The sequence below is a fragment of the Dermatophagoides farinae genome, chromosome 5 (genome assembly GCF_024713945.1).
Source record: "Dermatophagoides farinae isolate YC_2012a chromosome 5, ASM2471394v1, whole genome shotgun sequence".
NCBI classification, from domain to species: Eukaryota; Metazoa; Arthropoda; class Arachnida; order Sarcoptiformes; family Pyroglyphidae; genus Dermatophagoides; species Dermatophagoides farinae.
In genome coordinates, this window is record NC_134681.1 from 1,317,150 (window position 1) to 1,341,232 (window position 24,083).

Here is a 24,083-nt window from a genome sequence, read left to right on the forward strand (position 1 = left end):
TTGTAGATAATAGATGGCGTAATTAGCGCAAAAAAAATTACAAAATAATTACAGTTAAACTTTGTCTTTTCTTATTGATTTTTTTCATTGTTATTGAGTAATTTCAATCAATAATTGTTTTCAGTCGACTTTTAATCTCCAGTTAAAATCAGATTCTTGTGGGAAAATTGAATGAATTTATTAGGTTTGAATTGGGAAAATGAAAAAAAAACAAAAAATTCCAAAAATAATTTATGATACAAGAGAAATATCCTGTATCATAATAATCATCATTATACATACATATCTCTGTCGTCATTTTTATTTTTTTCGTTGTTCGTTGTTGTTTGTGTGAGTCGATATACAACATATATTGTGTGCAGATGTTTTTTTTTATCATTGATGATAAAAAAAAATAAGTGTTGAGAACGAGCATCAATGCTCAATGATCATCAATTTTTTTTATGTAAGAAATGATATGAAATTGAATATTTCTTTAAAAAAAATCAGTCAATTTTTGTAATCAATAAATCCTCTCTCTCTCTCTTAGTTTGTGTGTGTGTGTTGTACATCATCGATTTCAAAATTTTTTTTTGTTGTTTGTTTTTTTCTGTTATTCAATAATTTATTATTCAAATTGATTGATTCAATTTTTTTTGTTTGTTGTTGTTGTTGTTGCTGTCGATGTTGTTCGAATCACATTCCAATATTATTGATTAATGATGATTGAATGAACTATGCCACGTAATTATTTACTTACACATCCTTCAAAAACATTTTGCAACTTTTAAATGTAGAAAAAAAAACACCGGCAAAAATCTATATTTTTTTTTACAAAGACATATATCCGTGTTTTTATTGTATTGATTGATTGATTATTGATTAATTGAAATTTTTTTTTCTATTATTATTTATTGTCACAACAGCAACTTCCTGGATAAATTATTGTCTGTCGTGTTGTATTGCAACCACGATTACAAGAAAACGAGAGAAATGAAATGAAAAATTCTTACAAAGGTACGATTCCACAATGATTATAGATTTAAATTCTAATAAAAAAATTCTTTTCATTTTAATTCTTCAATTTTATTCCGTTTTTTCATCATATCATTATCATCAATCATCAACCAATAATGGAATTTGGAGAATTCGAATCAAAAAAAAAAAAAATCATTTTGATGATATTTAATGCAATATTGCAAACAAATTCTACCTACGCACAAACACATCATCATCATCTTTTGGATCGGTGAAAAAACGATGATGATGTACGCATAAACTTTTTTTTTTTGTCTTGAACAGCAGAATTACGCCGACTCATCGAACAAATCTATGATTTTTGATCATCATCATCATCATCATCACCATACTACATTCACATTATATAATCTTTTTTTTTTCTTCGTCTTCTTCATCTCCATCTAAATCTTCATTCTTTTTCTCTCTCTCTCCCTCTTCATTTTTTTTCTATATATAATAATTGAGTTTACTGATGAGCTGTTGCTACTACATCATTTTTTTCTGTATACAATTGTGTGTATTTGTTTTTTTTGGTGTTATCATCATCAACCGAAAAAATGTTCTTCTACATACACAACAATAAACAACTATTGAAATATTGAATAGTAGAAAAATATTCAACCCGAATGTTGAATGTTACCAACGAATCAACTGATGACAAACCATACATTCCAAACTGTGTTCAACTATAACAACGACAACAACAACAAAAAGATTATTTTGTGCGTTTTATATATATATATAATATTCAATTGAATCAATTTCCGTATAATGATGATTATAATATACAATACATTTTAATATATAGAACATTGTGGTATAGTTGTATTTGACCATTTTGATTATTTTTTTTCTCTATAATTTTCTTGTGTTATATATATATACATGTGTGTAACATTATAAACACACGCATATACACACGATTGTTATGATATTTTGAGTCAAGGAAACTCAAGACAAAAAAAAAATAGGAGAAAATAGCAAAAAAAAAATAATTTCTACGTTTGTTTTTTTTTACATTTCAACTTTTTCGTTGTCGAGCAACTAACAAACAAAACGGCAAAAACAAAAACAAAATCAAACAAATAGAATCTCGATATATTTCAAGTCATTTTGGGAAGCTAAAAAATCAAACTAATCATTTGACTAGAATATATATATATATGTGCAAAGGTATGTATGTTATTTTCAATTTTTTTTTCTCATGAAATTCTTGAAAAATGATTCTCGAATCATCGAGTGATGAATTTTTTTCCGTTTTTTTTTTGTTTGCCTCTGTTCCAACTTCGATGATGATGTAGTTTTTCATTTTCTTTTGTCGAATGGATCGAAAACAGATCATAAATTGTTGTTTTTTTTGTTCTTTTTTGGATAAATTCACTTTAAACTATGCTAAGATTACTGTTTCATGATGATGATGATGATGACCTTTGGTTTTTTCGTCAAAGTTACCATATGGATCCATCATCATCCAATGTTTTTTTTTACCATAAAAAGTTGTGTGTGTGTGTGTCTGTGTCTAGGATTTTTTTTTAGGTCATCTTGGAACACGTTTTTTTGTCGTTTGTTTCAAGATGTTTCAAAAAAAATGAGGACAATAAATATGATGATGATTAAAGAGAATATATATAAAACAAAAAGGACACTAAAACCTGGGAGTTTTTCTCTCTCTCTCTTTGTTTTTTCAAATTGAAATCAATTAATCAAATCAATTTTTTTTTCTCTGATTGATTAATAGTTTCAAAATAGGACTAATTCTCATTGTTATTTGTAGTTTTACAAATGATGAAATGATGATATAAAAAAAACACCGCAGACAGATGAAGGACACAAGGATTTTTGAATTTTTTTTTGTCTTGTTTCTCCCCTCTCTCTCTCTCTCTCTCTCTCTCTGTGTATTTTCCGGTTTTTTTTTAATTTGTTTATCAATCAAAAATCAAATCGTTTAAATATTTTGTCATTGATAATGTCCATCAAAAAATGATAAGCATCACCGAGTGCAACAGAGATAAGGTGCTTTTTTATAATTTTTTTTCTCTCTATCTCTATCTCTATCTCTGTCTGTCTGTCTGTATGTTTGTTTGTTTTTTTTTTTCTGTCTGAATATGAAAAAAAAAACAAAAACAAAAACAGCCGCAAAATTTCCCATTTACTAATTCAAATCATCAAATGGTACGACAACAGGCAAAGAAAAAAAAACAAAAGAAGAAAAAGGCGTTTATTATTGGTGATTTTTTTTTGGAGAAAGCCAAAAAATTTTTTTTTCAACAAGAAACAGAACAAAAAAATCAATATATTTCACATTGTCATTTCAATGAAATATAGAAATGAGAGAAAAAAAAAACACATCATGGCTATGATGTGTGTGGTAATTGTCAACTAAAAAAAAAAAAAAAAATTACAACAGCCACAACGTTGATGATTACAAGATTTGACTTGACATATCCATCCAATTCACTCACTCACTCATTCATTCATTCATTCATTCAAATGTGGATGTTCTTCACACACACACACACACACTTAATGGTGTATTAGTGGTGATGATTGTTGGTCGTCAATAAATTTTTTTTTTTTTTTGATACTTCAACTCATGTCGTTGTTGTTGTTGTTGTTGTTGTTGTTGTATTTTATTGTTATTTACAGAAAAAGTTTTCTTATTTTTTTTTAAAAAATTTCATTTCTACGTCCAATAAATCGGTAGTGGTGGCGGTGGTGGTGTCCAACACAATTGATATGTGTGTGTTTGGAATTGACTCAAACTGACTGATGTCAAACTCTAAATATCACTATGTCTATGTGTGTGTGTGTGTGTATTGTGAATGAAATTGAATTTTTCTGTTATCGAAACATAATAACACCACAGAAAAGAAATAAACGCCCGTTTTTTTCCATTTTTTTCATTTTCATTTTCATTTTCATTCTTTTTTTCCATACTTTATCATCATCATTATTATTACAGCGACAACAACATCAACAACGAAACGTTTCACATATATATATAATTTTTTGTGGTTGAAAAAAAAATTCTCTACACACTTGCAATATATTTATTGGTCATTGATTTTTTTCAATTATTTGTTTATTTATTTATTTATGTTTCATGTGAAATTCTTTCTTCAAGAAGAATAAGAAGAAGTTGAATAAACAAAAAAAAACAAAAATCGAATCAAAATGATGCCCGGAGCTCATTCAGGGCAAACCTTAAATGATCGTCTTAATGCAGCACGTTATGCATTAGCCGGTCAAGGTTTAGCTCGTGTTGTTTGTAAAGCTACCACTGAAGAAATGATTGCACCGAAAAAGAAACATATTGATTGTAAGTAATTTATTAATTATTTATTGATTGATTCATTTAAATTCTAAAAAAAAATCATTTTTAAATGAAAACAAAAAATAAATAGATTTATTACAATGTACTGATGAACCAAACGTATCGATACCTCAATTGGCCAATCTATTGATTGAACGTACACAACAATCTAGTTGGGTTGTAGTGTTCAAAGCATTGGTTACCGTACATCATCTTATGTGTTATGGAAATGAACGTTTTACACAATATCTTGCATCAAGTAATTGTAATTTTCAGCTAAATAATTATCTGGATAAAGCAGCACCAAAAGGTTATGATATGTCAATATTTATAAGACGTTATGCACGTTATATTAATACAAAAGCACTTTCATATCGTACGGTTGCTTTTGATTTTACCAAAGTCAAACGAGGGTATGTTTTTTTCATTGTTTTGTGTTTTTTTTTGTTTTTTTTGTTTGGTTTGTTTGTATAATTTTTTTTGTTTGTTTTTTTTTGCTATCCATTGGTTAGTGATGAAGGTCAATTACGACAGATGGGTATGGAAAAATTATTGAAAACAATACCTGTATTACAGACACAGATCGATACATTATTGGAATTTGATTGTAATGCAAATGATTTAACTAATGGCGTTATCAATGCAGCATTTTTTTTGCTATTCAAAGACATTATTCGTTTATTTGCATGCTATAATGATGGTATTATAACGTGTTTGGAAAAATATTTTGAATTAACAAACAAAAAAATGGCACGTGAAACATTGGATATTTATAAAAAATTTCTAACACGTATGAATAAAGTTGGTGAATTTTTAAAAGTAGCCGAAATGGCCGGTATTGATCGTGGTGAAATACCTGATCTAACTAAAGCACCAAGTAGCCTTTTAGAGGCTATGGAACAACATTTGGCTGCAATGGAAGGTCGAAAACCAGGGTAATTTTATATTTGAATTGAACAAAAAAATAATAATAATGCAAACATTTTAAATTAATTTAATTGCAAAAAAAAAAAATAAACTTTCAAAAATTATAGAACAACATCAAATGGTGATAATAAACCACCAGTGGATGAACAAACGACGGTGAAAAAAGCTATTGAAGAAGAAGAAAAATTCCTTAATAAATTAAAGGTATTTTTTTTTGCCCGATGGATTCTATATATGTTCATGTTTAACACTAAACTAACTATACTTAATCTGATTCTATTGAATTTCTTTCTTTTTTTCTTGCTTGCTATCCATAAATTCGTTCATTGTTTCAGAACGAATCTTCGGAAAATTCGGTCAGTGTTTGTAAAGCTTTTGTGTGTGTGTGTGTTTGAAGTCGGCTTTGAATTTCAATTTCCTTTTTAAATATTCTGTAAAAATGGAATTTTTTTCTATTTTGTTTGCTCATTTTTTGTTTTGTTTTTTTTTTTTTTTTTTTTTTTTGGTTTTGATCAAAAATTTTTAGGAAAAACATATTCAAGAGAAAAAAGTGAACAATCCATTTTTGGCAATATCCAGTGGTGGTGGTGGTGGTGGTGGTGGTGGTAATAAAAATGAAAATTCTAATCAAGATGAATTGGCAAAAAAATCCAATGATATGATCGATTTATTGATGGATGGCGGTAGTAGTGGTAATAATAGTGCTGAAAAAACATCAAATGCTGATCTATTCTCATTGGATACAAATGCATCATCATCATCGGCAATGGCTGCCAATAATCCATTTGCCGATATATTAAGTTCATTGAGTATTACACCGGCAAATAATGCCACTTCTTCAGCAACTACTACAACTAGCGCTGGTGCTGGTGCTGGTGGTGGTGGTGGTGATGATTTTGCTACATCCGATGGTTTTGCTGCTGCATTCGGAACTTCCAGTAATTCCAATATTGGTAATGTTAATTTATAGATTGATTCGAATATTAATTTTTTTTTTTGGTGTGTTTGTGTGTGAAATTTTGAAATTTTTTTTATAATTTCTAATTTCTAATCAAGAAAATTAGGCTATTTTGACAGAATGATTTTTTTTTTTAGTTGATTTTTCATATATTTTTTCTTTTGATTGGCGGATAGTTTGGTTGGCGGGTTTTTTGTTTTGTTTTGTTTGGTTTGGTTTGGTTTTGTTCACCACAATTTATTTTAGCTTTTTTTTCTATTCCAAAAAAAAAACGAAGAAAATCATTTCACAATTGCACAAAGATTTATTTTTCCATTTTAAAGAATTAGATTATTACAAAACACTACCATCATCATACAATGAACACCACAATGACAAACATAACATTCATAAACAATTTGTGTGTGTGTGTGTGTGTGTAAAAGTGAATGGAATGATTCTTTTTATTCTTTTTATTGTTTTTTTTTGTTGTTTATCCATTGGATTCAACGATTTATTATTGATCATCATCATTTTTGTTTGTTTTTTTTTCTCTCATCATTATCCATCATCGAATCAAATCACAATTTGATCAATTTTATTTTCCTCTATTTATTGTATTCAACTAACCATCTGAATCTTTTTTTTTCTCTTTCTTTATTATATTCCATATATATGTATATATCTTTTTAATATGTTCTCTATAATAATTCTGGAATTCTTGAAACACGTTCATTGGTTGTTTACTATTGATTTTTTTTTCTTCTTTTACTTTGGTGCATTATAATGTTCAACATTCGTTTTTTTGAATTTTTTTTTCACTTTGTTTTACAATTGTGTGTATGTGTGTGTGTATATGAATATGAAATGATATAAATAGTGAAAGCACCACCAGTCATGACCATGTATCCAGGTATGTGAATTTTTTTTCCCTGGTTAAATTTACACATATATATGATATATAAAAAAATCTTCATTGAATCATAAATGATTATCATCATCATCAATACAATCATAACCATCATCATTGACAAAATTATCACATCAGATTTTTCTAATTAATAACCAAATAAACACATTAATATCTGATGATGATGATGATGATGATGAATATAATCAATATTTACACACACATGCGCACACACCCACACAATGCGGCCAATCTATAATTTTGTTTCATTTTTTTTCTTGCTTGCTTTTTTTTGCTTGCTTATTTTGTTTAAAAAAAAAATTTTCATTTCTCATTTTGCACGTTTTTTTTCATTTACATATATTTCACACACACACACGCACACTCGAAATTTTTGTTGTTGTTGTTGAAAAATTTCATTATTATCATCATATCTTTACTAATCATTACCATTCCTTTCTTTCTTTTTTTCTTTCTTTCTTTCTTTCTTTCTTTCTTTCTCTATTTTCTATTTCCTTTCAATTTTCGTTTGATGAAAATGCTTTCACTAAAATTATTGCGATTTGAAAACTCGTTGTTGTTGTTGTTGTTGTTTTACACGCACACGTACACACACACGAATAGAATCAACAACTAAAAAATCACCTACTATTGATGGTAAGTTTTTTTTTTTTTGCTTTTGTTGTTGATCATCCGTAGTATGTTTTACCAGTAGTTGTAGTATATTCGTCCTTTTCCTTTATTTTTTCTTCATTCCAATTATTATTGGAAACATGAAGATAATATATCTGATATTTTTTTTTAAATTCCATTTAATCGTAAAGATCGAAATAAAGGTGGTAAAGCACCAATACGACCACCACCTCCACCTGCTTCTGCAGGAAAAGATAATGATGATAATAATGATGGTGTAACCACTCCAAGTCGATCAAAACAACCACCATCACGCCCACCTGCACCAACCACATCATCATCATCATCATCGTCATCGAAAACAACGACACCATCGACACAGCAAGCACAACCATCATTTCCAGATGTTGCTGCTGGTGGCGATCAAGCCCAATTACAACAACAATTTCTTCAATTTCAACAACAAATGATGCAACAATTAATGCAACAAGGTGGTGCTGGTGGTGGTACCGGTACCAATACTACAGATCCATCACAAATGATGGCTCAAATGCAAATGATGATGTCGCAGATGATGAATAAAACTACAGCAGCTGATACTACTAGTGCTACTACCATAGATTCTGATTCAAAATCGAATGTAGAAAAATTATCGGAACAATTGGATGATAAATTACGATCAGAAAATGAAGATTCAAATTCAACAAAAACACAAGAATCACAAGAAATAAAAATAGATGATTCAGATGTCAATTAAGACATTGACATTAACATATATGCGAAAATATCGACTGACTGATCTAAATAGATGCCTAGCGAATTTCATTAATAATAATAATACTCATCTTCATCATCATCTAATAGATCCATCCATTATATACTCATCATTATCATCATTTAAATTCCTCCATAATATTTACAAAATCACTATCTTCTTCATCCTATCTGTGTGTGTGTGAATGTGTGTGTGTGTTTGTAAATTTCTTCTAGAATATTCTTCTAGTGTGTGTATGTTTGTGAAACTCAAAAAAAAAAATGAAAATTCTCATTATGAATAGCTGTGTACGTGTTTCGATAAACCTGTTTTGTTTGTTGTTTGTTGGATGTTAAATACATACACAGACACACACACACACACACTCACGAAAAAAGAAACGGAATTTATTTTTCATTTTTTAATTTTAATTTTCGATTCTTGAATTTTTTTTACGAGAATCAATGCTTGCTTGCCTGCTTGCTTGTTTGCTGGTGGCTAGTTGTTACGTTTGTTGTCTTTGTGTGTGTGTGTATGTGTGTGTTTATTAACTTTGAATTTTTATTTTTTTTTTTTTAATTTTTGTTTATCGTTGCTGCTGTTTGCTTTTTTGTTGTTGTTGTTGTCGTTTTATTTTTCACATAGTGCACTAATATTATCCATATATAATACACCCACACACTCACACCTAGATTTTACATATTTATCCTTATTTAAAATGATTCATAATGATGATTTTTTTCAGGAAAAAAAATTAACTTTGGATTTTTTTTTCTTTTTTTTTTGATTTTTAAATAATCATTGTTTAATGGCACACACACACATTTATATTTAGGTTTCGATGCATTCGGTGATGTATTACAGCCACAGAATGTTAGTACATTGATACAGAATCAAAAATCATTGATGAATTCAATCGATATGACCAATAATAATAATGGTTTCAACAATATGTTCAACAATCATATTAATAATAATAATCATATAGTGCCAACAATATCTTCCTCAACAACAATAATGCCGTCATCAACGACAACACTTTTATCATCATCAACATCCACATCATCATCAGTGCCAACAAGTTCCTCAAATCCAACAACTGGTATACTAGTTAAAGGTGATCTCGATGCTACATTAGCTAGTTTAGCTCAAAATCTTGATATCAATGGTCTCAAAGGAGCTGGCAACTATAAAAGGTTTGTTTTTGTTTTGTTATGAATTTTCAATATTGAGCATCAGTTTTTTTTGTTTATTAGGGGACAACAATTTAATCCAAGTCCAAAAAGTACAATGAAAACTGGTGGTGGTAGTACATTATCATCATCATCATCAACAACAACAACAATGAATGGTACTAATGGTGGTGGATCAATATCACCATCAATGATGATGAGAAATACATCAACAGCGGCTAATTGGAATCGTCCATCTATGATAATACCTCCATCATCATGGGCTACAACAACATCGGTTACAGGATCAACGCAACAACCAGCCATGATAATGCCAATGATTGGTGGTGGTATACCATCAACAGCATTATTTGCTGCAGCCGCTCAACAGCAGCAGCCACAAACAGCAACAATGATGATGGGCAATTCATTTGCGGTATGAAGAAAGAAAAAAAAATAAAAAAAAATTTGACATCAAAAATTGATTGATCCACTGTTCTTACATTATTTTAGATACGACAACCATCAATGATACCCGGTGCCGTACCTATATTGCCACCAACTGTGAATGCATCCACATTGTCCAGTATATTGGCCGGTCAAAAAACAACAACAACAAACACTACTACTACTAATAATAATAATAATAATAATTCATCAATCGATCCATTTGGGGCACTTTGAATGAATAAACCATTTTGAAAACAGCCAATGAAGTACAAAACATCAAAACAAGAAACAAAACAAAAAAAAACTCAAAAAAAAAATTTCAAGTTCAAATTTTTCAATTCAATTCAATGATTTTTTTTTCATCATTCAAAAATTCTATCATCAAAAGTATTCACCGTGTAATGTTTTTAATTATTTATGATGATGATGATGAATAATGAATGATTGAATCGATTCTGGATTTCTAAACAATTGAAAACAACACACTCATACACACACACACACACACAAATGAAATAGTATTCAAAAAAAAAATGGATGAAACACCCGCACACACACAAAAAAAAACGCCTACATTTGAATTTTTTTCCCCTCCATTCCCCGTTATATATTCGATTGTTGAATACGTTTACTATTATTATTATTATTAGATATAATGAACACACACACACGAATAAGTACAAATGATGAATACTGAAACAATTCAATACAAGAGTAAACAGAACAGAATATTCTCTATTTCGTTTTTAATTTCATTTTAGTTTTTTATTTTATTTTTTACAATTAAATCAATCATGTTGAAATCAATGAATTTCTTTTCTCGCATTGATTTGTTTGTTTTTATTTAAATTTAATTGAATTTCATTTTTTTTCTGATTTCGTTTTTTTTAATTAAATTAAATTTTTGAAAAAAATCCGGTTTTTTTTGTTTAAAATCAAATCAATCAATAAATTAATTAATTAATTAATTAATTACATAATGAATTAAGAAAATGACAACACCAAACTGTCCATATGAGTGATATTAATTTTTCAATGGTTGTATGATAGAAAAATGCCGTCTGTAATAGAATTATATCCCAGATTATTGATACGAAACGTGTGAATAAATAGATAAACAGACAGGATTGATCGAACCATAAAATTGATTTCGATTCATTTTTTCGGTTCATTGATGGTTTTTGATTAATTGTTTTTGTATCAATCATCGAATCGATTTTTGATTTGTCAAATTGTTCATCTTGAAATTGTATAAAACGTGGATAAAATGCAATATCATCGACTTGATGTTGATGATGATGATGAACGTGTGATCCAAATTCTTTACGAGCCAATTCAATTTCATCATTAATTATTATTTGTGGTTGTTGTTGTTGTTGCCGATGTTGTTTTTGTTGCCGTCTTCGTCGCCGTAGATATTGTCGAAGGAAACGAAATTCTTGTTGTAAAAATAAATTAGATAAAATCAATACATGTACATGGCCACTAATATCAAACGAATGGCTTTCAATATTCGTTAGCCATAGATAAAAATCATAAAATTCTTGTGTAGTATACCAAATCATTATAAACATTGTCAAACGTATGAATTTATTGCTAATATAATTTCTTAATTGTATGTCAAGCTTTTTAGTAGTAGTGGTTGTTGTTGTTGTTGTTGTTGTTGTTGTTGATTGTTGTCGATGATCAAAATGAATTTTACAAATAATTGCACACGATATGAATGTTAAACAAATATGTAACACGAACGTTAAATATGGCCAACCAGATTTAACAAATAATTCATGTATTAGATTTGGATTTGAATATTTCAAACATTTCAATTGTGTTTGCCATAATTGAAAATCGTGTATTAAACCACCGGTCAATATGATGACCAAATATAATAATAATCGATGATAATGATGATGATGTCGTTGATTATAGTAATGAACATCATGATTAAATCGTTGTTTTTGATTATTTTGATCAATCCAATAGTATTGGTCCATTTGTAAACAACAACCATAAACAAGCTGATGATGATTCATACAATTTAAAATTTTTATTCATTTGATGATGATGATTATTATTTTTTTTTTTTTTTGTTAATCTTTAAAATTTCAATTTTATTTTAATTTTTTTTCAAACAAATGAAATAAATCAACAACAACAACAACGGCGACGACGACAACGACGACGACGACCACAACAACAATGTGTTCACAATCCAATACATCCATCCATTCAAATTTAATGTTAAAAATTGTCATTTTTTCATCCTAATCATGGTTGATTTTTGTTTTAGTGTTTCGTGTGTGTGTGTGTGTGTGTGTGCGTTTATGCGTATTGGTGTTAAAAATGCAAATTTTTTTTCAAACTTACTAACTTATACTTGTGTCAATGTCAAAGTGTATTTTGTTTTGTTGAAAAACAAAATGGATAAGAAGAAAAGCATTTTTTTAGTTTAGTTTAGTTTTGGTTTTCATCATCATCATTTTTAAAATTAAATAAATTTTTTTTTGCTGTCTGTCTGTCTGTTTCAATGTGTAACGTGAATGTCAAATATTTTGAATCACATCTAATTTCATTTCATTTCATTCTATTAATAATGCATATGATGATTATGATGATGATGATGATTCTTTATTCATGTTGATGCCAAGCATGATGACTTTCTTCAACGTGTTTAGTAAAATTTGATCCATCATATAATGCATCATAAAGACGTGATTTAAGGAATATATATTTATCATCCGGTTCTGGTCTTACATTTGCATAGCCTTTATTATAAAGCCATTCTGCTACACGTGTTGCCAAACGTAATGATACCTCGTTAATATTATCCAATGGTGGATAAACACTACCAATATCAAGATCTTCACGTGATACTTGTTCAGCTAATGCATTGGCTGCGACCAAAAATATTTCATCCACAATTTCATGCACCTGACAAGCCATTACAGCTAAAGCTACACCTGGAAATATGTATGCATTATTTCCTTGACCCGGTACGAATGTTTGATCTTTGTATGTAACATTATTGAATGGTGATCCACTGGCAAACACGCATCGTCCATCAGTATGTTCATACGCTTGTTCGGCAGTACATTCAGCTTTGGATGTTGGATTAGATAGTGCAAATATAATTGGATTCTTATTGATTTCGGCCATTCGTTTTAGAATAGATTCATTGAAAGCACCAGGTACGGCAGCGGCACCTACAATGATGAAAATGATTTTGAAAATTAAATGTTAAAAACAAAATGTTAAATAAAACAGACCAATCAAACATGATGGTTGTACAAGATTAACAATTTCCATTAAATCTTTTGTACTTTTAACATTCTTAGCAAATGGCCATTTATGTTCATCATCAATAATACCAGGTCTTGATTGTGTAACCAAACCTTGTGAATCGATAAGCCATATTTTGCTATGTGCAGTTTCTTCATCCATTCCATCTTCAATCATAGCCATAACCAATAGATTAGCGATACCTAATGCAGCCTTTAATTGATAATAATTGATGAGGTGGATAAATGAATGGAAAAAAAGTAAATTTGAATCACGTACCTCACCGGCACCCAAGAATAGAAATCTATGTTGATTGATTTTTGTGTTTGTTTTACGGAATGAGGCAAGCATACCTGCAACGGCAACCGAAGCTGTACCTTGTATATCATCATTGAATGTACAATAATCTTTTTTATATTTTGATAGTAAACGGAAAGCATTTTTATTGCCAAAATCTTCAAATTGAATCAAACATGATCGTCCCCAACGTTTTACAACGGCTTCCATAAATTCATCCAATAATTGATCATAATGTGGACCAGTAGCACGACGTTGTTTTAATCCAATATAATAAGGATCCTCCAAAAGGGCTTGATTATTTGTACCGACATCTAATGTGACCGGTAATGTTAATTCCGGTGGAATACCGGCAATGGCAGAATAAAGTGCCATTTTACCAACCGGTATACCCATACCATTGGCTCCTAGATCACCAAGACCAAGAATTCGTTCACCATCAGTAACGACGATAGCCTTTTATCGATTAAAAAAAAAATTCAGTCAATTAAAATTTAAAAAAAAAATAATTTGTCATTACCTTAATTTCTGGTTCACCACAATTGCCAAGAATTTCAAAAACACGTCCAGCATCATTGATTGTAATAAACATACCACGAGGTCGTTTAAATATCAAACTATATTTTTGACATGCTAGACCAACAATCGGTGTATAAACAATTGGCATCAATTCACGTGTATGTACTTGTAATACACGATAGAAAAGACGTTTATTATGATCTTGAAGATCACGAAGAAACATATATTTGCCCAGTTCACTGTTGATAGCACGTAAATTATCCATAACAATCTGTACCTGTAACTCTTGTGAACGTATTGCAGCCGGTAATAGACCTTTCAATTTGTATACTTCTCGTTCACGGGTTGTGAATGCCAAATCCTATGAATATTTGTATGATAAAAACGGAAGTGATAATCATTGAGGAAAAAAAAAACAATCAAATTGGTGGGAAAATGTTCGTATGTGCGTGTGTGTGTATGATTATTGTTACCTTATTGACATTCGGTTCCCGTAATAAATCAACACCGCATAATTTCTGCATATCTATCTCAATATCTAATGTTGAACGAAATCTACGTTGTTCAAAATTTGCCAACAATGTTGTCGATGTTGATGATAATGATGATGATGAAAATGGTTGTTTACGATTAACAATACCTGTTGCTGCTGCTGCTGCTGCTGCTAATGGTGATGATGTTGAAAATGGTGTTGATAATGTTAATGATGATGAACCAGCACCGACTAATCCACTTGCACGTTGAATTATTTTATTATTCAATGATGAAAATTTCCAATAACCAAATGTTAATGGTGATTTTGATTTATCGCAATTCTTAATATAATTTTTTATTATGAAATAGAACAAAAAAAAAATTGATTTCAGAAAATTGTGAACAAAAAACCATGGAATATATACACACAACAACCAAAAAAAAAAAAAAAGTACAGCCAAAAATGTACTGTACAAAATGGATTCAATATTATTATAGAAATTAAATCAAAAACTTTCAAACTAAAGTTAACACTGTCAACACTACATATAGCAAATGAAACAAACAACTTGTAAATTGATTGAGAATAATAAAAAAATACAACAACAACAACAACAACTCAATATCAATCAATCTCGGCTCACATTACTAACCACTTATAATGATGATGATGAGTGAATGAGTGAATGAATGAATGAATGAATGAATGATTGGCAACACACAGCCATGTGATGAGAGGATTTATGTTTGTTTTTTTTTTGTCATTTTTTTGTGGAGAGGGGGGGGGAAGAAAAATTGTGACCACAAAACCAAAAGAAAAAAAGACAAAGAGAGAAAGGGAGAAAAAAATCGATTCAATTGAATAAACAGTGACAGTGTGAGAATTTTTTTTTTTCAATGATAAAGATGTACGTTGGATACACATGTAATACACACGCGCTCACAAACACACACGCACAAAAAAAAACAGGAACGTGCACACAAAATGTACGTACGTATTTTATATATGAGAGATAAAATTTGCTGTTTTTTTTTTGCTTTTTTTTCAACGAAAAAAAAATGATGAAAAAACAGAAAAAAAATTAAATAAAAAATCCTTTAATACGTCAAACAAAAAATTTTCATTTTCTTTCTCTTCATCCAACTTTTTTTTCCAATCTTTTCTCTTTAATTTTTCAAAATTTTTGGCCAACAATTTCATTCTTCTATTCTCATTCAGATTGGATTGTTACCTGATGAATCAATTTTTAAGGAAATTTTAATTTAATGAAAAAAAAAAAAATTTAAATTTAGATGATATTGTCGTCATCATCAATCGGTTTGTCGTCAATGTTGTTGTGAAATATTTAGAGGAGGAAAAAAAACCATTGTATTTCTAACAGTGAAAGAGAAATGGACGAAAAAAAAATTGAAACACTTGAATTGAGAGTATCAAGGTTAAATAGATTGGCATAAGTGAAAGAGAAAAAATTAACCAATTTTTATTTCTATGTGCAGCCATTGAAATTTTAAATTTTAAATTTTCATTTTCATCTGTCAATTTTTTTTCCAATATCCGGCCATCAATGATAATTGATAATTTCTCATTCATTCATTTTAAATTTACCCACAATTTATACGATTGATATGATGAGAAACACAAAACAATTATTGATTTTTACCGATTATTGACATTGACCACATATATCATTGTTTTTTTTTTTTTTTTTTGGTTTAAAATCTCAATACAAATGAAATTCAAATTGTTGTATGACCTTTAATGAATTAATGTTTTGTTCATTATTATTGTATAGTTTCTGGTATGATCATTGATCATTGATCAATGAACAAAATGAAATGATAATAATTGATCGATTGTGTAATGAGTAAATATTGACATTTGTCATTGAAATGCAGATAAAACAATGAATGAATGAATAAATGAATAAATGAAATGTAGTGACTCATAATAATTTGATTATTATAATGATACATTTCAAGTTTTTTTGACAGGAAATATATATTTATTATGAAATTATGAAATTATGAAAAAAAACAAACAAAATAATGAAATTTTTTTTTCATTATTTATTGGATAAAAACCTGATGACCAGCGCTTAAAAAATCATGACGATGATAATTTAATGGACCAGCACAAAGACAACGTCCAGCTAATTCACAATCACATTGACAGCGGCGTAGATTTTTACCACAACAAGCACATTCAATATATGGACAATTTGCATATGAATCTTTTGCTATTGGAAAACGATGATGACGTTGATGACGATAAATTGTTGGTGGATTTTTTGATTCAGAACTAACACGGAAACAACCACAACCGGATGATGGTGAACTACACATATGATTACCCATTTAGTTCGCTTTTTTTAATGATGGTGGTGGTGGTAAAAAGATTTTTATTTATTTCGTCGTTTAAATTATCAACCAAATTGATACTGACAAAAAGCAAGTGGCTAGTTTTTGAAGCTATACAACAACAACAACAACAACAACAACTGTTGTCCAAATATTAAAAATGAAAAAAAATAACAATCAAATTGTTCCATCATTATTTGACAGCAAACAAACAAAAACAAAAAAAAAACAAACCAATAACTCAAAATCACCACGTGTGTGGCCTTTCTCTTTCACTTTTCATGTTGTTGTTTCTAAAATCTCATCTTTGCTTTTTTTCGGCTTTTAGTTTTTGTTTGTTTGTTTGTTCCTTTTTGTTTTTTTTTTCTGAAAACCCAATGTATTTTTCAATCCAACAAGTACAAGTCAAAACACATCCATAAAGAGAAACTGTTTTTTTTAATTTTTTCGTTTTTTCATTTGTTTGTCTCTCAATCTCAATGTATCAATGAAAATCACAAACGAAGCGAATAAGGAAAGGAAAAAAGAAAAAAAAACAATAATTATTGACATAAGGATACGGATAATGATGATCATTATATTCCGCTTCGATCATGTTGATAATTATTGTTTTTATCTTGCAACTACTACTACTACTATTACTTGCATTCGATTGGTTGAATGATCATTATTACATTAAATCGAATGATCGATTTCAATTATAATCATCATCATCATCATCATGAAGGTAGTTTGGATCATTTTCCATTTAAAAAAAAAAGAATTTATCAATCAATCAATTTTTATCAAGGTTAACAATTTTATTGATACGATAAAAATCAATCAATCAACACCCTTTTTGTTGTTGTTGTTGTCCAATTTATATTCAATCAACTTACCTGATGATAAAAAAATCTTGATGTTTTTTGTTGGCTAGTATATTGCTTTTCATTATTATTATGAATTAATTGTTGAAAAATTGAACGATGATAAAATCGATGATGATGATGATGATTTGTTGGATGATGATGATAATGATTGATATTATTTATCAGACTAGATCGTAGATGATGATTCATTGTTTTTTTTTGTTTGTTTGTCAAATGATAGGGTGGCTGTGGATTGATTTGAAAAATGATATTTCCGTATTTTTTTTCATATATATCAATCGACAATCAATTGATTGAGGAATTTTTTTTTCACAGAAAAAAAGGAAAAAATGAATAAATTCAATAAACTAATGACCAAATTGATGATGCAAAAAAAAACTACAATCAAAATATCACATGATCATGTCATCATCATCATCATTGTGTGTGGGTGTGTATTTGCATATTTTCATCGGGTGATGGGAATTTTTTTTCCCATTGACACACACACACACACACACACAAAAAAACAAAAAACAAAATGATAAACAAATCCTAAAGGTGATCTTTTTTAGGTCTTTTTTTTCGGATTCTTTAATTTCGGAAATTCTTCCAAAAACAAACGTTCATCATACAAATAAACAAATATAATTGGGCCTATGATTTAGAAAGCTAATTATTATTACTACGTTTGTGGTGGTTGTCGTCGTCGTCGTTTTCTATTTAGGTTGATGATGATGACAATGAACAATTTAGTGACGAATTACAAGATCATAATCACTGTCAAAAAAAAAATGTAAAATAGAAAATAGAAATAGGAAGCAAAAAACGATGAAAATATGAAAAAAAAGTGGAGGCAATAGTGAAAAACAAAATTCTCCGGTTATTCAGATTTCAATTCACACACACAGACACGTAAATTAACACAGCATTAGAACACAGCATTTTTTGTTTCTTGTGTGTTTCGGTACTGATCATCAGATCATTCATTCATTGCTGTTGAACATTTACCCGAAAAAAAATGTTAACGTTGATGAAAAATTGTCCTTGGAAAATTTTTTTTTCTTCTTCTTCTTCAATTTTCGTTGCTATTGTGTGTTGTTTTTATTATTATTGCTCAGATTCAATATATATATTGTGTTATATTTGGCTAGCTGAATGACATGTGCATATAGATATTGTGTGTGTGTGTGTGCGGTTTTTTGCCCTTTGTCTTTATTCTGCTTTAGTTGCTGATTGATGCGCCAGAGCTTTGAAAATGTAATCTATTTACCATTTACCGATGTTTTTGTTCTGTTTTTTTTTTTTTTTTTTTTGGTTTTGGCTTAAATACCAGATGAAATTATGCGCAATCTCTTTCTCTCTTTAGTGATAGTAATGAAAATTTTCTGGTTGTAGTAGTGGAATTCTTGATGAATTGGAATCAAAAAAAAAAAAAAAAAAATGCCAGATGAAATATATATAGCATATATAAATGAACACACATTAGTGAAATGAATTTCCAGTATTCTATGCTTCACTGAATATTGTTGAAGAGAGAGAAAAAAAAATTCTTAAAGAATCTTCATCACCAGAAAAAAAACCGCAAAAAAAATGATGATGAAAATGTTTGCAATTTGCAATTATATATGATATATAAAATATTAAAGCCAAATAAACATTATAAAATGCACAGAAAATGAATGTAATCGAATGGAATGGAATGGACTGGACTGGAATTAAACGAAACAAAACGAACCAAAGAAAGAAAAATTCCTATTCAAGCAAAAATAAAACATTGAAATTTATTACCATTATTATTATTATTATCAAAATGATAACAAACTGGATATTGGAAAAAAGGAATGCAAAATGGAATGCAGAATGGAAAATAGTAAAGTTTTTTGGTGTTTGGAAAAAAAAATAATCAAATAATAAAAAACGACAATTCAACAGCAACAACAACAGCAACAACAACGACGACGTTAAAGGAGAAAAAAAACCACTTCAAGGTTATTATTCATGATGAAACATTGATGGTGCACGCAATCGATGGATATCACCATTTTTATTTTATAATCATCATATTGAATCATAATTTTACAATTTACAATGATGAACGAATGTGATAGAAAAAAAAATGGAAAATGACAAAAAAAATCTCATCTTGAAGGTCATCACGATCCTGTATTGTTGATCATCATCATCATCATTATTGTTGTTGTTGCAATGATCACAATAATGATGATGATGATGATCCAATCAAATTTCATCATTTTCAGATTTGAGGGTCTTGCAATTTGAAAATGATGCACTAGGAAAATGGCCATCACCTGGATCATCATATATAAGAAGACAACAACAAGAAAAAAAAATCCGATTTTCAATGGAAAAAAAAAATAATTGAAAATTAAAGAAAATTTAACAAAATTTAGTTCTGCTCATTCCAATGCGAAGGTTAATCGGTTTCATTTTTTCTTTTTGAAAAAAATTTTCTTGCCCATTTTTCTAGTCGCTTGTAATGTGAAGAAATGAAAAAAAATGCACATCTTATTTGTGACACTAATTTAATTTAATTTTAGTTCTTTTTTTTTTGATTGAATGACAAAAAAAAATTACTTAAATCTTGACTTCAATAATGATATAGTAGTGGTGGTTGTGGTTTTTTTTTTTTTTTTTTGATTGATAAAATAAAATGAATTCTGTTTTCCATATTTCAATCAATCAATCAATTTTCAATTTTATAATTGATTACGCATACAAGATCGATAACATCGATCAAGAAATTCTAATCGTTTTATATATTCTTCACTACGACCACCACGACATGCATCATTATTATCATTATTGTTACTATTGCTACCTGGATGAATACCACTGGTAGATGGTGAATTATCACCATTATATAATCGTCGATCAACGCCACCTGTTGTTGGTGAATAATATTGTTGTTGATTTAATCCTGTATAACCTTGTCGATGTTGTTGTGTTTGATCAGAATATTGTCCACCTTGTTGTTGATATGGATATCCATCATTATGTTGTTGTTGTTGTTGTCCTGGATATGGATATACACTACCATGTTGTTGTTGATTTGATTCTTGTTGAGATGGTGGACATGATCGTTCATCATCACCATATGGACAATCAGCACGTTGATCGCTTGAATTGAATGAAAATATTTTGAATTTAATTTAAAAAAAAAATAAAATAAAATTTCTATTCCACTTACCATACTAATTGTCTATCTAAACATTTAAGTGGCATATTAACATGCATACCGGTACCATAACATGTATGTTGTCCAGGTGAACATTGTTCAACTTGTGGATGATGATATGGATATTGTTGGTTATTACCAGAACAACCATCTTCATCATCATTTTCTTCACAATCTCTTAGGCCATTACATTTCCATTCATTTGGTATACAACGTACATGTGGTTGATTTGGACTAACCTTTCGACACATGTATTGATTTTCACCACAAGTTTGTTCTAACATAAAAATAATAATAATAATGATAATGAATTGTATTTACAAAAAGATCTATGTCCAAGATTTTTTTTTCATTGTTTACCTGGTTGCCCAAAATTGCCTGATTTTCGAAAGAAAAAATATCTGGATTTAAAAAAAATTCATAGATTCATTGAACAATGATTTAAATACCATAATATGATTGTTGTGATTGTCGTGGATCTTCTTCCGGATAACCACTAGATGCCACTGGAACACCACTGTTTCCCATCTGATGTTGTAGCTGATTTCTTCGTTCTTGATCTTGATCTTGTTCTTGTGGTTGTTGTTGTTGTTGTTGTTGCTGCTGCTGTTGTTGGCCACCATCTTGTCCACTATTGGCTGGTGGAAATTGTTCGATTGGTTCTACTTCTTTAATTGTATGAATATCCTCACCATCCATAATATCATCATCATCGATATCATTATCGGCTGATGGTGGTGTACTTTCATCACTTGAGCCAAACCAACCGGACTATGAGAAAAATATTATACACCCACCAAACACAGGAAAACGTATTTAACTTACAGCCTGTGTTTCGACCGGTAATAGAGAACCAATAATGGCCATAAAGGTCCATAGAATAAGAATATTTTTCACTGTGAATTTCATCATATTCAAAGTTATTCAAACCAAAAAAAAATATCGGCGTTGGTGGCTAATCCAGACAGAAAAAAAATACAAAATGATAGCCAAATAGTAGATTTGCTATTTATATAACAATTATTAATCATAATCATCAAATAGACTATTGAACTGAACAAAAAATTAAAGGAAAAATTTTGATTTTATTGATTTGTGATCATTTTAATCAAGACAAGAACGGCAAATCAACAACAATAATGATGATAGCTTGGAAAAAAAGCCAATGATGATATTATGTGTGTGTGTGTGTGTGTGTTGCCCAAATCTTGATATGGGCAAAAGAAATCAAATGTCAAATGAGAATAATATACAAACACACACATACACAGACAGACAGACAGATTTATAGATACTTATTATATGTGAGAAATGTTTATGAATCTAACTTGAAACGACAATGTCAATAAAATTGGCAGCCAAAAAAAATCTTGTGCATTCAAATGATTTATGCAATTTCATCGAATAATCAATCGATGATGATGATGATGATAAAATCAATTTGGTTTTTTTTCATCTGATTTTTCATCAATATAAAAAAAAATATATAGATTGAAAAATGTCTGAATCCACAATCAATTATTGATTGATTGTAATTGATTGTAATCCGTTTGGTAATCGGATTTATTTATATTTATTTATTTTTTTTCTTGCGCAAACTAAGCAACTTTTTTGTTTCATCAATGGTTTATTGTCACTTATGAAATTTTATTCATCATTTTCAAAATTGATTCAATTTCTTATCAAATGGTAATCAAATACTTGAATAATGGCAATTGATTTGTTAAAATTATAAACAAATTATATCAATTGAAAATCAATCAAGATTTGATTTTAGATTTTAAAAGTTTTTTTTTGTTTGTTTGTTTTTTGTTTTCGGTTCATTATGCCGACATTGATTGATATAAATCTCGATTGATCAATAACCTTATGTGGGAACGTGATTTTCTTGCATCAAATTGATGATATAATTTTTTCACTATGATGATTTTCAATGATTTGAATTGTATCAATCCATATAGTTGATTGAATTTATCGATATCGGCAATGAAATATCATACACACACACACATCGTATCATATTACCATTTTTTTTTTTTTTTTTTTTTTTTTTTTTTTGATAAATATTGAATAGACTACAGTATGCAATTCCAAAAAGAAAATTATTAATTATCATTTATAGATTCATTTTTTTTTTTTTTATTTAAATTTCATTTTTTTTCTTCTCTTCTTTTCCACCTTAATTTCATTGTGTTTTGTCTGATATAAATGTTTTCAGGCGTGCGTAGCTGACTTTTAGCTGCTACATAGTTTGTTGTTTCTTTTTTTGGTCCAAAAATTCATCAAATTTTTTTTTTGTTTGTTTGTTTGTAAATACACATGGATAAGAAGAATAAATGCGTGTGTGTGTGTGTGTGTGTGTTGACAGAAAACGAAATGATCATCTTTTGTTGGTATAGAAAAAAAAATTTTGAAACATTCGAAGAAAGATATATGTAAAGAAGATGAAGAAGAAGAAGAAGAAGAAGAAAAATTCAAAATTCAATCAAATTCAAATTTTTTTCAATTTTAAATTTAAAATAATTTTGTATACAATCAAACAAACAAAATGAACAACAAATGAAGAATTGTTTTCTTTTTTTTCCGTTTTGAAATTGATTAAAATGAAAACAAAATCAAAAGATGATTATGAGACGGAACAAGGAGGGGAGAAAAATAAAGAGCGAGAGAGAGAGAGATAGGGATGAGAAAATCACATCGGTTTTTATGGCTTTTTTTTTGTCATCGGGCATAGGTCGTTAATGATGATGATTAGTAAATGGCTCGATCAATAGGTGGAGCCATAGGTTTACACATATTTTTTAAATTTTTGTTGTTTTTTTTTTGTTTTTTGTTTTTTGTTTCTCTGTTATGGACAATCATTATTTGACCAACAATTTTCAAATTGATTATGTATAAGTAGTAATAGGAATGATGATGATGATAATTGATAATTGATATATTATAGTTTCAATGTGATAATCGATATTTTCAATCAATAAATTCATAGTTCTTTTGTGTATGTGTGTGTGTGTGTG

General features: G+C 28.9%; 3 protein-coding genes across 11 annotated transcripts; 1 reads left to right on the plus strand and 2 right to left on the minus strand.

The window, feature by feature from the left end:
• Positions 1–376: 376 nt before the first annotated feature.
• On the plus strand, positions 377–10,845 carry LOC124492191 (phosphatidylinositol-binding clathrin assembly protein lap). Of its 6 annotated transcripts, none has more exons than XR_012832249.1 (13): positions 384–445; positions 906–996; positions 1,285–2,172; positions 4,124–4,318; positions 4,404–4,725; positions 4,825–5,247; positions 5,347–5,443; positions 5,766–6,192; positions 7,711–7,743; positions 7,911–8,781; positions 9,309–9,669; positions 9,730–10,081; positions 10,159–10,399. XR_012832249.1 is itself a non-coding variant. In XM_075731360.1 (13 exons), exons 4-13 carry the CDS (start codon positions 4,174–4,176, stop codon positions 10,327–10,329), a joined length of 2,352 nt encoding a protein of 783 aa, XP_075587475.1. In that variant the 5' UTR covers positions 406–445; positions 906–996; positions 1,285–2,172; positions 4,124–4,173; the 3' UTR covers positions 10,330–10,845. The 6 variants fall into 6 exon arrangements, 5 of the variants coding, with proteins under 5 accessions (XP_075587479.1, XP_075587475.1, XP_075587476.1 ...); XM_075731360.1 differs by lacking the exons at positions 7,711–7,743; positions 7,911–8,781 and adding exons at positions 5,575–5,595; positions 7,057–7,089 and having other exon boundaries at positions 406–445; positions 10,159–10,845; XM_075731361.1 differs by lacking the exons at positions 7,711–7,743; positions 7,911–8,781 and adding an exon at positions 7,057–7,089 and having other exon boundaries at positions 406–445; positions 10,159–10,845.
• A 1,465-nt stretch (positions 10,846–12,310) lies between these two features.
• Positions 12,311–18,839, minus strand: LOC124499234 (NADP-dependent malic enzyme). 4 transcript variants are annotated; one of them, XM_075731367.1, is made up of 7 exons: positions 18,554–18,758; positions 17,898–18,113; positions 14,661–15,002; positions 14,189–14,548; positions 13,651–14,124; positions 13,359–13,584; positions 12,311–13,295 (listed from the first exon to the last, which is right to left on the minus strand). In XM_075731367.1, the coding sequence occupies exons 2-7, from the start codon at positions 18,075–18,077 to the stop codon at positions 12,721–12,723; spliced, it is 2,157 nt and encodes a 718-aa protein (XP_075587482.1). In that variant the 5' UTR covers positions 18,078–18,113; positions 18,554–18,758; the 3' UTR covers positions 12,311–12,720. The 4 variants fall into 4 exon arrangements, with proteins under 4 accessions (XP_075587482.1, XP_075587480.1, XP_075587481.1 ...); XM_075731365.1 differs by lacking the exons at positions 17,898–18,113; positions 18,554–18,758 and adding exons at positions 16,744–17,159; positions 17,254–17,281; XM_075731366.1 differs by having other exon boundaries at positions 17,898–18,839.
• A 1,560-nt stretch (positions 18,840–20,399) lies between these two features.
• On the minus strand, positions 20,400–22,065 carry LOC124499464 (uncharacterized). The gene is made up of 5 exons (XM_047063377.2): positions 21,892–22,065; positions 21,516–21,837; positions 21,427–21,444; positions 21,079–21,343; positions 20,400–21,008 (listed from the first exon to the last, which is right to left on the minus strand). Exons 1-5 carry the CDS (start codon positions 21,976–21,978, stop codon positions 20,588–20,590), a joined length of 1,113 nt encoding a protein of 370 aa, XP_046919333.1. The 5' UTR covers positions 21,979–22,065; the 3' UTR covers positions 20,400–20,587.
• Between the last annotated feature and the right edge of the window lie 2,018 nt (positions 22,066–24,083).

Coding starts and splice junctions, on each gene's coding strand:
- LOC124499464 (XM_047063377.2), bottom strand. CDS start 21,978: ATGATGAAATTCACAGTGAAAAATATTCTTATTCTATGGACCTTTATG. Junction 21,838..21,891: donor TACCGGTCGAAACACAGGCT/GTAAGTTAAATA, acceptor TTTTTCTCATAG/TCCGGTTGGTTTGGCTCAAG. Junction 21,009..21,078: donor TTAGATAGACAATTAGTATG/GTAAGTGGAATA, acceptor ATTCAATTCAAG/CGATCAACGTGCTGATTGTC.
- LOC124499234 (XM_047063117.2), bottom strand. CDS start 17,016: ATGGGTAATCATATGTGTAGTTCACCATCATCCGGTTGTGGTTGTTTC. Junction 14,549..14,660: donor GGGAACCGAATGTCAATAAG/GTAACAATAATC, acceptor AAATATTCATAG/GATTTGGCATTCACAACCCG. Junction 14,125..14,188: donor GTGGTGAACCAGAAATTAAG/GTAATGACAAAT, acceptor AATCGATAAAAG/GCTATCGTCGTTACTGATGG.
- LOC124492191 (XM_075731360.1), top strand. CDS start 4,174: ATGATGCCCGGAGCTCATTCAGGGCAAACCTTAAATGATCGTCTTAAT. Junction 4,319..4,403: donor GAAAAAGAAACATATTGATT/GTAAGTAATTTA, acceptor AAAAATAAATAG/ATTTATTACAATGTACTGAT. Junction 5,444..5,574: donor AATTCCTTAATAAATTAAAG/GTATTTTTTTTT, acceptor TCATTGTTTCAG/AACGAATCTTCGGAAAATTC.